This window comes from Heterocephalus glaber, unplaced genomic scaffold (assembly GCF_053883595.1).
Source record: "Heterocephalus glaber isolate CG9 unplaced genomic scaffold, H.glaber_assembly_v1.0 deba00001729, whole genome shotgun sequence".
Taxonomy (NCBI): domain Eukaryota; kingdom Metazoa; phylum Chordata; class Mammalia; order Rodentia; family Bathyergidae; genus Heterocephalus; species Heterocephalus glaber.
The window spans coordinates 15,315,873-15,330,415 of record NW_028258440.1 but is presented as its reverse complement, the minus strand read 5'-3'; the positions used below and the strand labels follow the sequence as shown (position 1 = coordinate 15,330,415).

At 37.7% G+C, this 14,543-nt stretch overlaps 1 protein-coding gene across 8 annotated transcripts in view; it reads right to left on the bottom strand.

Moving 5' to 3' along the window:
* The window catches only part of Cul4b (cullin 4B), a 140,467-nt gene that overhangs the window by 58,728 nt on the left and 67,196 nt on the right, over window positions 1–14,543 (bottom strand). For 6 of the 8 annotated variants that reach the window (XM_021252008.2, XM_087199805.1, XM_021252006.2 and 3 more), the window contains one exon: window positions 7,741–7,813. In XM_021252008.2, coding sequence (XP_021107667.1) covers window positions 7,741–7,801 — 61 coding nt within the window. In that variant the 5' untranslated portion in view covers window positions 7,802–7,813. Of the gene's footprint in view, window positions 1–7,740; window positions 7,814–8,596; window positions 8,615–8,656; window positions 8,740–14,543 lie in introns of those variants that run through there. The other 2 variants (XM_004874602.3, XM_021252007.2) reach the window with 2 other exon arrangements.

Sequence of the window (14,543 nt, the reverse complement as noted above, 5' to 3'; positions counted from 1 at the left end):
AGCAAAATCTAGGTAAACACTGAACAAACCTTGCCTGAGGGCCTTTTATGATCAAGTCACTGAGTATACAAGACAACCCTTGCCCTCAAACAGTTCTCAATTGACATAGTGGGTGAGGCAGACAATTACAGGGCAGAGTAATAAAGGCTGCTATGGGACAAAGAATTAAGATGTGTGATGTGCATGTACCAACTTCCCATGATTCCTGTAATCATTCTGTACTGCAAACATGTACTAATAAAAAATTAAAATTAAAAAAAGGCTGTTATGGAAATACAAAGGAGGGACTCCTGGCCCAGCCTAGATGGGAGGAATGAGGTGGAGTAGAGGAAGGGGAGGGAGTTAATAACTTCCAGAGAAACAAATTCAACTTAAAGCACTAAGGGTGAGTGGGAATTCTCCAGGCCAGGCAGTGAAAGGGAGCAGGGGACACCAAGAAGGAAGACAGGGAGCACAGTTAAATTGTGAGAATGAGCTGAACTCTACAAGAAATTTAGAGAAGACCTAATGCTGCTACTTCTCAAACTGTTTAATGAAAATGAAAGGGAAGCAATATTCCCAAACTCATTCCTGGGAGCAAGTGTTACCCTAATATCAAAACCAGAGGAGGATCCAACCAAAAAAGAGAACTACAGGGCAATCTACCTAACAAACTAGACACAAAAATCTACTGGGGGAAAAAAAAAAGACACTGGCAAACAGAATGCATCAAATTATCAAGAAGGTTATACACCACGACCATGAAGGATTCATCCCAGGGATTCAGTGATAGTTCAACATAAACAAATCAATAAATGTAATACACCATATTAACAGAACCAAGAACAAAAACCATATGATCAGGCCGGGGATCTAACTCAGTGGTGCTGCCACCTGCCTCGCAAGCACAAGGTCCCGAGTTCGATCCCCGGTACCAAAACAACAAAAACATATGATCATCTCAATAGATGCAGAAAAAGCATTTGACAAAGTCCAACACCCATTTATGATAAAGATCCTACAGAAAATGGGAATAGATGGTCTTTATCTCAATCGAATAAAAGTCATCTATGAGAAACCAACAGCCAACATCATACTAAATGGACAAAAACTGAAAGCTTTCACTCTAAAATCAGGAACAAGACAAGGATGTCCACTATCATCACTTTTATCACTATAGTTCTGGAAACATTAGTCAGAGCAATTAGACAAGAGAAAGAAAAGGAATAAGGATAGGAAAGGAAGAAGTTAAATTATCATTATTTGTGGATGACATGATACTCTATATTGAGGACCCCAAAAACTCCACCAAAAGACTTCTGGGCTTAATAACCAAATTCAGTAAAGTAAAGTAGCTAGATACAAGGTCAACACTCACCTTCCTGTACACGAATAACAAACTCACTGAGAGAAGTTAGGGAAACAACAACTTTTACAATAGCATGCAAAAACAAAAATGAAATACCTAGGAATCAATCTAATGAAGGAAGTAAAAGACCTCTACACTGAAAACTATAGTATTTTGAGAAAGGAGATCAAAGAGACTATCAAAAAATGGAAAGATGGGCCAGGGATTTAGCTTAGTGCTGCCACACCTGCCTCACAAGCACAACGTCCTGATTTCAATCCCCAGTACTGCAAAAAAAAAAAAAAAAAAAAGATATCCCCTGATCTTGGGTAGTAAAAACCAATATACTGACAATGGCCATACTTCCAAAATTGTTATACAGATTTTTTTTTTGGTACCGGGGATCAAACTCAGGACCTTGTGCTTGTGAGGCAGGTGTGGTGCCACTGAGCTAACCCCTGGCCCCATTATACAGATTTAGTGCAATCCTGGTCAAAATTCCAATAGCATATTTCACAGAAGTGGAGAAAACAATCCTAAAATTCATTTGGAACCAGAAGAGACCTAGAATACAAAAGCAATTCTGAGCAACAAAGGCAAAGCAGGGCACATCAAAAAATCCCTGATTTGAAACTAGACTATAAAGCTACTGTGATAAAAACAGCATGGCACTGGGAAAGAAACAGACCTGTGGACCAGTGGAACTGATTTGAAGATGCAGAAACAACTCCAGACACACTCAGCCACCTCATCTTTGACAAAGGAGCCAAACACCCTCACTAGAGGAAAGATAGCCTCTTTAAAAAATGGTGCTGGAAAAATTGGGTTTCAACTTGCCAGAGATTAAAACTAGATCCATATCTATCACCATGTACTTAAATCAAAGTGGATTAAAGACCTAAATATTAAAACAGAAGCAGTAAATCTGCTAGAAGATAGAATAGGTAGAACTCTTTTTTTTTTTTTTTTTTTTTTTTGACAGAGTCTCGCTTTGTGGTGCAGGCTCAACTTGAGCTCACTATGTAACCCAACCTGGCCTCAAACTCTTGGTGATCCTTCTGCCTCAGCCTCCCAAATGCTGGGATTACAGCCATGTGCCACCACACCCAGCTGAACTCCCAAAGACATTGGTGTAGGCAAAGCCTTTATAAACAAAACCCTGATCTCACAGGAACTACCACGAAGAATCAACAACTGGGGTCTCATCTTATTAAAAAGCCTCTGCACTGCAAGAGAACCACCAACAGAGTGAAGAGACAACCAACAGTGTGGGAAAAAATTTTGCCAGCTGTACCTCAGACAAAGGACTACTATCTAGAATATATAAAGAATTGAAAAAAATCAGACCCTCTCAAATTTAAAGACCCAATTCAAAAATGTGCATCTGAAATGAACAGACATTTTTCAGACAAAGAAGTAAAGGCAGCAAATAAACATATGAAAAAATGTTCAACATCACTGGTCATTTGAGAGATGCAGATGAAAACAATGGTGAGATTCCACCTCACCCCAGAAAGAATGGCTGCTATCAAGAAATCAACCAATAACAAATGCTGGTGGGGCTACGTAGAAAAAGCAACCCTACTGCACTGCTGGTGGGAGTGTAGACTGGTGCAACCACTGTGGAAATCATTGTGGAGATTCCTCAAAAAACTAAAACCAGAGGTTCTATTTGACCCAGCTCTTCCCCTTCTTGGTATCTTCCCAAAAGAATTAAAAGCATCATACCACAGCAATATATGCACACACATGTTTATAACACAACAGTTTGTAATAGCTAAATCTTGGAAACAGCCCAAATGTCAAGCAATGGATAAAGAAGTGGTTTTTTTTTTATACAACAGAGTACTACTCTGCCATAAAAAAAGATGTGCTTGAGAAGTTTCTAGCTAAATGGATGCACCTTGAGACCATACTCTTAAGTGAAATAAGTCAGACACACATGTTTAAATACTGCATTGTTTCTCTGGTGTGAGAAACAAAAAGTGGAAATAAGGACTAAAATGTATAATAGATATTGGGAAATGAGAAGAAAATGTTCAAATGATAAGGGGATCATAGGTGGAGGCAGCAGGAAAGGAAATAAGGGGCAAGAAAAAAAAGAAGAGAACCGAAGGGAAAAATGGAAACAAAGCTTTGTAAATAAGATGGGAAGAGGAGTCAAAGGGAGGGAGAGAATGGGAAAAATAGAAGAAGCAAGAAATATCACGTACAGGTACAAACTTTCTATAGCGAATGTGATCATTATGTATATCTAAAATATACCAATAAATGTTTTGCTTCAAATAAACAGAAAACAAAACAAACAAAAATGGTGAGAGTGAGAGTGAATACAGCATATTCAGGAAATTGAGAGGAGACTGGTTATTAGGGGATAGCATCAGTCTTAACCAGATTCCAGACAGCTAAGAAATAAAATCAAGTCAGCATCCTAATCTCAAATCTGGTATAGCAATTCCTATGCCCTTTAGCACCCAATCTTTTAATTTTATTTTTTGGTATAAGGATTGAATTTAGGGGTTTTGCACAGAGCAACATGCCCAGCCCTTTTTCATTTTGAGACAAGGTCTTACTGAGTTGATCAGGCTGGACGTGAACTTGCGATCCTCCTGCCTCAGCCTTCCAGAGTGTTGGGATTGCAGCCATGTGCCATCATGCCCAGCTGGCACCAAATCTTAATTGTATACTCTACATGCCTTTGGAGTTATGGCTATAGATGATACCTCTTGCCTTGAGCCATACTGGTTTAGGAAGTAGACTTACAGGTTGGGCTGGTCCTTAGCTGTAGAAATGGGGAATTCCAAAGGGAGGAGGCCATGCAGCATGGGAAATAAGACAAGGATGTACCTGATAATGTGACCACAACACTGAGCAGTATTACAGGAATTAAATGAATTAATCCAAGGTTTGTGAAACTATAGCCAACAGACAAAACTCAGCCATTTGCCTGTGTGTGCAATTAAAGTTTTATAGGAACACTGCCATAGTTATTTGTCTATATATTTTCTGTGGCTGTTTTTATGCTTAAAAGAAAAAGAAAACAAGTTTAGAGTTGTGACAGAGCATATGACATATGATCATATGATAAAACATTTCTGTCTTTCCCTTTACAGAAAAACATTGCTGATCCTTGCACTTGAATATACTAAGTGCTAAAAATAGAAATTTGGAATATGTTTAGTTGTTGTATGCAAAAAAAAAAAGTATTTAAAACATGTTAAGGATTTTGTATTCCTGGTTTGCACCACCTTTAATGTAGGTATCAAAGGATGGCAAGAAAATATTCTTTGGTAGGAGAATGGCTAAATAAATTGTGGTACAGTCACACAACAAAATACTACATGGAATTGAAAAATAAATAATTACAGCAATAGGCACAAGTCTCAGAAACAATTTTATGCGGAAAAAACAAATCATAGAAACATATAATTTGATAACATTTTTATAAAGCTCAGTAGTAAAAATTTAGGTCTGGGGGTTTAGCTCAGTGGTGCCACCACCTGCCTCACAAGCACAAGATCCTGAGTTCGATTCCTGGTACCAAAAAAAGTAAAAATTTATAGATAGAAAATGTAACAAAACTATTAAAAAAGAGAAATGAAATAATGAACACAACATCCAAGATATGCTGGATATGGTGGCTCATAACTGTAGTCCCAGCACTCTGGGAGGATCACATGTTCCAGCCCAGCCTAGGCAATTTAGTGACTTTGCAAAACCCTGTCTCAAAATTTAAAGAGGCCGGGGGGATGTAGCTTAGTATGAAGGCCTTGGGATCAATCCCAGTACTGCCAGAAAAAAAAAGAAAAAAAAAGGAAAAAAGAAAAAGAAAGGCAGACAGACAGATGACCTGGGATAGGTTGGGAATAGGGAACTTCTTTAGGGGAAATGTGAAATGTGGGGGCAAAATTTTAAGAAAGGTGGGAGAGGAGATTTAGGTAAATTCAAAAGCATTGGTAATGTTATAGTTCTTAAGCTAATGATGGGTTTGTGGATGTTTGTTTTATTATTATGCTCCATAAATTACATGCTGCATATATACTTTTGTATGTATTAAAATTTTATTTAACCATTCCCCTATTTTGAGACATTTGGTTATTTCCATTGTTTTGTAACTGCAAACATGCTACAGTGAGCATGTATAACACAGATTGTTGTGCATGTATAAAAATACAGTATTCCTGAGGATATAATTTAATAAGTACAATTTGGTCAAAGGGAAGGTATATTTAAAAGTTTGATAGATTTCCAGTTACCTTTTAGAAACACTGTACCGAGGGGAAGGGGATGCAAAAAAGAATTAAGATGTGCATGTATCAACAGCAGATACATATATGAAATACTGTTCAACATCACTAGTCATTAAAGAAATGCAAATTAAAACAACACTGAGATTCCACCTCACTCCAGAAAAAATGGCTGCTATCAAGAAATCAATAACAAATGCTGGTTGGCCTGTGGGGGAAAATGGAACCCTTTTCCATTGTTGGTGGGAGTGTAGACTGATGCAACCACTGTGGAAATCAGTGTGGAGATTCCTCAAAAAAACTGAAACTAGAGGTCCCATTTGACCCAGCTATTCTCTTTCGTGGTATCTTCCTGAAAGAGTTAAAAGCATCATACCACAGCGATATATCCACACCCATGTTTATAACAGGACAATTTGTAATAGCTAAATCTTGGAAACAGTCCAGAGGCCCATCAGTAGATGAATGGATAAAGAAAATGTGGTTTTTATATACAATGTAGTACTAGTCTGCCATAAAGAAGGATAAATTTGAGACCTTTTTAGGGAAATGGATGCACCTTAAGAGTATACTTTTATGTGAAATAAATCAGACACACATGTTTAAATATTGCATTGTTTCTCTTGTGTGAGAAAACGAAAGGCTAAGAAAGGACCAAAATGGATGATAGATATTGGGAAGTAGAAAGAAAATGTTCAGATAGTTCGGGGAACAAGGGGAGGGGGGAAGGGGAAAGGAAAGCAGAGACAAGGAAAAAAAAGAAGAGAAGGAAAAATAGAAACAAACATTTTTAAATAAGGAGGGGAAGAGGGGTCAAAGTGGGGGGAATGTGAAAAATAGAAGAAAGATATATCATGTACAAGTACAAATTCCCTATGATGAACATTATTATTATGTATATCTAAAATACACCAATAAAAAAACCCCAAAACAAACAAAAGAAATTGTGAGAGAGAATACAGCATATTCAGGAAATTGATATTATGTACAGGTACAAATTCCTTATGATGAATGTGATCATTATGTATATCAAAAGTGTACCAGCTGGGCGTGGTGGCACATGCCTATGATCCCAGCACCCCTGAAGCAGGAGGATCACTTTGAGTTTGAGGCTAGCCTAGGCTACATCGTGAGTTCAAGGCCAGCCCAAACTGCACGGTGAGACCCTGTCTCAAAACAAACAAACAAAAAACTAAAAAAAAAGGTGTACCAATAAAATTAATTTAAAAAGATAATACATGTACCAATTCCTCACGATGAAGGTAACCATTATGTACTGCAAACATGGACTAATAAAATTAAAAATTTGAAAGAAAAAAACAGGAATCAAAAATAAAGAACAGCAATTAAATAAATTAAAATAAATCAAGTCACTGGACAAGTGTGCTGCCACTAAATGCTATCTATGAAGATACTAGGTAATAGAAAGACTAAAGATAAATGTGAAAAGTCAAACTCTAATCTTATTTCTGCCTCGATCATTCTCAAATAAAATTATGCCTGCACATGTACAGAGACTATTTTAAAAAGATATCCTTAATTATTTTTATTGCATGGCTTGCATAATTAAAATAGGGGATAAAAATTAGGCTACCAAAAAAATGCTGTGCCAATTTATGACCCCATCTTCTGAATAAGTACTGATTGCCACATCCCCTTAGCAATACAAAATTTTACCAAAATGTGAAGTTTTTGCCAAAATGTTACTTGAATACATTCTCCCTGTAAAAACAACAATCCAAGTAAAATGCCCTCTTGACCAGTCACTCCCTAATCTCAATTCTCTTTGGGGAAATTTATTTTACCTTACTACTTTTTATTGTATAATTATACTTGAGGTTCTTAGGAATAATTTCTTAATAATTTACTAATGTTTCCTAGACATATTGGTAATGATTTTTTAAAAAATATTAATACGTTTGCAGTACATAATGATTACATTCATAATGGGGAGTTGGTACATGCATATAACATATCTCAATTCTTTTTACTCCCCCCTCTTTTTCTTTTTACAATTATTTAGACTTAACTATGTGTTTTGTTTGTTTGTTTATTTTCCGGTGCTGGGGATCCACCTCAGAACCTTGAGCTTCCCAGGAAGGCGAGGCGCCGCTGAGCTACATCCTGGCCCTATTAACTGTAAGTTTTACTAGTTTATTTACTCACCATCATCTCCTGAGTTGGCCCCATAGTCACTCTTTTCCTCTGATCCAGGTGAGTGTGACATCTTCTTTTAGGGCTATATTAGAAGACAAAAAATTCACTTTCTTAGTAACCTTCTCCCGTATCTGTATGGTGTTATTGACTCATTGACCCTAGTTTCTCAATCAATTAGATCCCATTTGTTCCATATCTTCAAGAAATTCTCATTGGTCTGCTGATCACACCCTTTCCTGTTATCCTTTGTTTCTTTTTCTTTTTTTCAGGAGAAAAACACATTTGATCAGACTAATAGTGGAAGTCTGACGTGCTTTTTATTTATTTATTTATTTATTTATTTATTTAATTTTTAATTTTTTTTTGTACTGGGGATCGAATTCTGGTCCTTGAGCTTGCGAAGCAGGCAGCGAAACCACTGAGCTAAATCCCGGGCCAGCCCCTGACATGCTTTTTAAAATTACAATGGCTTGAGCCCCCGATAACTTGAATACCAAAAACAAAAACCAAACGAAATCAAAACCACCACTCAGTGTCCTCCAGTTATTTCTGTGGGTTCTTCAAAGTACTACATCTTCAAAGTACTACATCATAGTGAATGAGGTCACAGTGCTATGGTTAAGGATACTTCCGTGATCGCCATTTTGCTGGCCAATTTTATCTACAGATAATTGATTCTAACTTACTTTTACCGAAATTCTTCACATAAATAAAGGCTATAATCTATAAGAGTTTGAAGATGACGAAACAGTAAAATAACAGTAATTTTAATTTGTCTCAAAATGTGGTTTCCCTTAGACAATTGTACCCCCAAACCAGGCCCACTTTTGGAAAGTTTCTAAAGGATACCCTCCCATTTCACAACCTTAGACTGGTGGTTTAGCTTATGGTCACTAGAGGATCGACAGAATTTGTGGTTTGATACCATTCTCTCAGAACTTCAGAGGTGAGGACATTTTCGGAGGGCCTGCTGACATCTCACATCCTGGGTTCAAGCTAACGCCTGCCCAGCGAACCTGGCCAGTTAAGGACGTTCTAGATGATTGACAGTGGATCTGACCAATCCCCTTAGGGGAATGCCAATGACTAACGGGGCACGGTTGGCATCAAAAGCATAAAAAGAAAACTCAAAACTATCTGACAGAGACAGATTTCCCAAAGTAGACCTTATTCTGTCTTTACTAATACCAGGTCAGCCAAGGTTGTTCTGTGCTAAGACTGGCACAATTCTTAAACATACACCACTGTGAAGGAGTGGTCTCCTTACCACTGGTTGGTTGTGAAAGTCCTCATTCTCCAGTAGGCCTCCTCTGACACCACCCCAACGGGAAGAAGGAGAAGCATCGGGTTCCCTAGTGGTCTCCATTGAGGAGGAAGGGCAACGAGGGAAATCTCATTATAAACTTCCAAGGTGGGGAGGAATCGAGGTTCTCTACGCTGCTATTTTTGTTTCTTTTTTGTGGTACTGCGGATTAAACCCAGGGCTTTACGCTGAGTTACATCCCCAGCCCTTTATCTTTTATTTTGAAACAGAGTCTCACTGATTTGCTAAATTGCCCTGGGTGGGCTAGAAATTTCGATCCTCCCTGCTTAAGCCTCCCGGAGTGCTGGAATTACAGGTATGTGTCACCATGCTGTTTGCCTGCTCTGCCGTTTTTGGTGCGGGTAAATTTTTTCTTGGCATCTGGCTAGAGTAGATCAGCTATCTAAAATTTTCTATTTCTAGGTTGCTCTTTTCCTGCCCCATTGTCTAGAAAGAAAATTTTATTGGAATTTTATTTGTCTATGCTATTTTTCACATATACCTTTTCCACTGTTGTAAATGGGATATATGTTTCTGTTCCTGTGTCTGTTATTACTAGAATAAGAGAAAGCTATTGGAATATAATAGAATGATAATTGTAAAATGATGGTGAGTGTATTGGTGTTCATTGTAAAGTTTTAAAATCTTTTCTTGTATATTTGAAAACTGTCATAATAAATGCTGGGAAATAAAACAAAAGGAAGCTATTTTCTTTTTCCTTTTTTTTTTTCAGCATCAGGAATTGAACTCAGGACCTTGAGCTTACCAGGCAGGCGCAGTGCCACTGAGCTACATCCCTGGCTGTATTATTATTTTTTTCTTTTTCCCGTATCAGGAATTGAACTCAGGACCTTGTGCTTGCCCAGCGCCCCAGGTGCTATTTTATAATAGCTCAGAAATAATACTTCAAGGGCCGGAGATATAGCTCAGTGGCACAGCATCTACCTGGCAAAGCACGTGGCCCTGAGTTTGATTCCTGGTACCAAAAAAGAAAAAATAATACCTCAAAACAGGAGAGAAATGAAAGTTATGGGGTTTTGTATATTTATCTTATATCCAGATTGTAATAGGATTATTCTTTGCAAGTGACAGAAATCCAAATTGAATAAGCTAAAGAGGAATATGGAGTTTATTGGTTTATGTAACTGGGAAAGACAAGGAAGTTCTCAGACCCAACTAGAGGGAGAGTTCTCACTCCATCTCTTCATATATCACCTCAGCTTCTTGTTGTAGTACCTCATTCTCTAAGACTCTTCTGCAGGGTGGCTGCCATCTCTGAAGTCACATCCTTACAGTTTGAGATCCTTCTCTACTTCTGATTTGGAAAATTCCAAGAGAAGTCTTATGTGTCTGGTCTGGCTCTTATGCCTACCCCCTTGAACCTGCCAATGGGTCCTGCAGGGGTCCATCCTAAGTTAGGTGCCAAGTCAGCGAGGCTTATGGGGAGGGGATTGCCTGTCCTACTAGGACTATATTCAAAGGACAGTAAAGTAGGAGCTGACTTCCAAAGTCAGATGAGTGCTACTACTGGAAGCAGGGAGGAAGGAATGCTGGGCACATACAAACAGCAGATGTCTGATATATGGACTTGTTAGTTTTATTGTTATAAAGTTGGATTTCTTGGATTCTGAATGCATATAATCATACTATTTGCAAATAACTTTACATTTAATCTTTTGATTTCTTTTAGACTTATACTGTTTATTTCATTTTCTTGTCTTATTACATTTCAGAACCTTCAAAACAACATAATGGACATCTTTTGTGCATTATTTCTGAATTTCAGGGGAAGTGACTTCAATATATTTACTGTTGGCTTTTTGGTATTTACTATATTTAGAAAGTTATTTTTCTTTTTTCTTTTCTTTCTTTCCTTCATTTCTTTTTTTTTTTTTTTTTTGTACTGGGGATCAAACTCGGGTCCTTTCTCTTGCAAGGCAGGTGGCGGAACGATTGAGCTAAATCCCTGGCCCTCCTTCATTTGTTTTTGAGACAGGATCTCACTATGTAGTCCAGGCTGGCCTTGAACTCATTATGTAGTCCAGGTTGGCCTCCAACTCTCTGTGATCCTCTTGTCTCAATCTTCCAAGTGCTGGGATTACAGGTGTGTGTCACCACTCCTGTCTAGAAAGTTAATTCGTTGAACTGTACACTTATGATCTGTCTATACTTTTTTTTAGTGATTGTCCATTTCTGTACATTACTTATCAACTTACAAGTTTCTAAAATATACTAAAAACAAGTAAATAAAAATGAATCACACTTCCTCATTGCCAGGAATGAGCTCAGGGGTGCTGCACTTGCCTGGGAAGCACAAGTCCTGAGTTCAATCCCCAGTACAAAAAAAAAAAGAAAAAAGAAATGAAGGAAAAAGACCTGCATAAAGGCATGCCATTGTGAAATTTCAGAATGCTAGCTTTAAAGGACAAACCTTAAAAGCTTCTACAAGTAGGAAAAAGTAATCCGTTTCATACAAAGGAACAGGAACAGGTATAGGAATGGCATTTGACTTCTCAAAAGAAGTTGTTTAAAATTTTTTACCTTTATTAGCATATATTTGCAGTACAAAATGATTATATTTATCATGGGGAGTTGGTACATGTACATATCACATTTTAATTCTTTTTATGTTCCCTTCCCCTTCCTTCCCTCCCCCTCCCTCCATCTCTTTCAAAAGAAGTTATTTCAGCTGAAGACAACGAGCCATGCCTTCAAAATTCGTAGTGAATATAACTTCCAACATAGAATTCTATATTTAGCTAACCTATTATTGAGTGTTAGGGTAGCATAAAAACAGTTTCATTCATGAAGTGCTCAAACATTTTTCTTCCCGTGCACACACTCTGAGAAAGTGACTAGAGGGCATTCTCCACCAAAACTAGAGAGTAGGCCCAGGCATGGTGGGGCACACCTGTAATCCTAGCACTTGGGAAGTTGAGGCAGGAGGATGGTAAGTTTGAGGCCAGCCTGGCTATGTTGCAAGTTTAAGCCCAGCCTAGACTATATAGCAAGACTGTCTCAAAAATAAACTATAATAAATAAATATGAATAAATAAAACTGGAGAGTAAATCAAGAAAGGGGAAGACATGTTATCTAGGAAGCAGAAGATCTGACTTACTGTACTAATTTTACTGTATAAAATTCTATTGAAAATATGTTGGGAAGTTTGGGAGGACTTAGACATATGTACAAACAGGGCTGCCATACACATGGCCGTGCACTCTGCAATTCACAGGGCATCATAAAACCTAAGCAAATGAAGACATGATTAAACTCAGGAAAAGGAAAAGTTGTTTAAGAAAGGAAATGTAATCATAAATGCTACTTTTCCATCAGTTTATTATTTATACAAAATCATAATGTATACATAATAGTTCATAGGAAAGTTGCTATAACTCTATTGAGAGGATAAGGAGGAGAGAACTGGGTGAAAGATAAGAAAGCCTAAATAAATTATGGTACATCCATGCAATTGAACACTATGCACCCATTAAAAAGAAAGCAATGAATACTATGTACCCATCTGAAAAATGTCTAAGATACATTAGTGGAAAATAAAATAAGAGGTAGCCAAATATCTATTGACTACTCCCATTTTTGTTTAAAAAATATAAATAGATGGCTTTGTCTTTTGGCAAATGATCCAGATTGGCCAGTGCAGTAAATTGTGGGGAAGAGTGTGTGAGTTGGGGGTGGGGTAGGGATTCTAGCAAGGTAGATAGAGGCCTTTTCTCTAGTTGCTGAGGACTATTCTTGAAGAGGCCTAGTGGTTGATGGTATCTGAGAGCTGTGGGGAGGGCATCTGCATTAAAGACCTCTCTTCTTTGTGCTGAGGGTGACTATTTGTGAGAGACAGGCATGGTGATGCATACATGTAATCCCAGAACTCTGAAAGGCTGAGGCAGGACAATTGCAAGTTGAAGTCTACCCTGGGCATTTTAGCCACTTAGTGAGACCTTGTGTCAAAAAAAAAAAAAAAAAAAAAAAAGAGCTGGGGATATAGATCAGTGTCAAGACCCTGAGTTTAATCCTCAGTACCACAAAAAAAAAATTTTAATTAAAAAAAATATAAGGCCCAGTGAGAAGGGCCTAATCTTTTTTTTTCTCTTCCAAGTTTACTCCATCATTATTCCAACCCCTCCTTTTTTTTTTTGCTAAAATTCTTTTATTGGTACATTTTAGGGTATACAATACATTTACATTTATCACTGGGTGCTTGACCTGTATATGGTGTATCTTGGTTCTTATTTTTTCCCCATTCCCTGTGCTCCCCTCACCCCCTCCACCCATCCCTATTTACAAAGACTTTGTTTCCATTTTTTCCTTTTCTCATAATTTTTCCTTTCCCTTCTTGCCTTTCCCCTTCTGCTCCTACTTCCCCTACCACTTTGGACTTTTTCTTCCTATTTCAAATTATCAATTATTCATTTTAATCATTTTAATCCACTTTAAGTTTCTCACACCAGAGAAACTATTCAGTATTTATACATGTGTGTCCTATTTATTTCACTTAAGAGGATGGCCTCAAGGGCTGGGGATTTGGCTCAGTGGTTTTGCTGCCTTCTGTGCAAGCGCAAGGACTCAAGTTCCATCTCTGGTACCCAAAAAAACCCAAAACAAAACAAACAAACAAACAAAAAACCAGTACAGCCTCAACATGCATTCATTTAGCTATAAAGGTCTCTAGTTTCTCATTCTTTATGGCTGAGTAGTACTCCATTTTATAAGAAAATTCCACATCTTCTTTATCCAGTTTCCAGTTGATGGGCACTTGGGCTGTTTCCAAGCTTTAGCTATTACAAACTGCCGCTATAAACATGGGTCCACATATATCGCTGTGGTATGATTCTTTTAATTCTTTTGGGAAGATACACAGCAAGGGAATAGCTCGGTCAAATGGGACCTCTAGTCCTAGTTCTTTGAGGTATCTCCATACTGATTTCCACAGTGGTTGCACCAGTCTACACTCCCACCAACAGTGGAGAAGGGTTCCTTTGTCCCCACACCCCCTCCAGCATTTGTTATTGGTTGATTTCTTGATAGCAGCCATTCTTTCTGGGGTGAGGTGGAATCTCAGTGTTGTTTTCATCTGCATTTCTCAAATGACCAGTGATGTTGAACATTTTTTCATATGTTTATTTGCTGCTTTTGCTTCTTTGTCTGAGAAATGTATGTTTATTACAGATGCCCATTTTTGAATTAGGTCTTTAAATTTAGGGGGTCTGATTTTTTTCAATTCTTTATATATTCTAGATAGTAGTCCTTTGTCTGAGGTACAGCTGCTAAAATTTTTTCCTACATTGTAGATTGTCTCTTAGCTCTGTTGGTGGTTTCTCTTGCAGTGCCAAAGCTTTTTAATGAGATCCCAGTTGTTGATTCTTTGTGCTAGTTCCCGTGCTACTGAGGATTTGTTCATAAAGTCTTTTCCTACACCAATGTCTTCAAGAGTTCTACCCAACTTATCTTCCAGCAAGTTTAGTGTTTCTGTTTTAATATTTAGATCTTCAA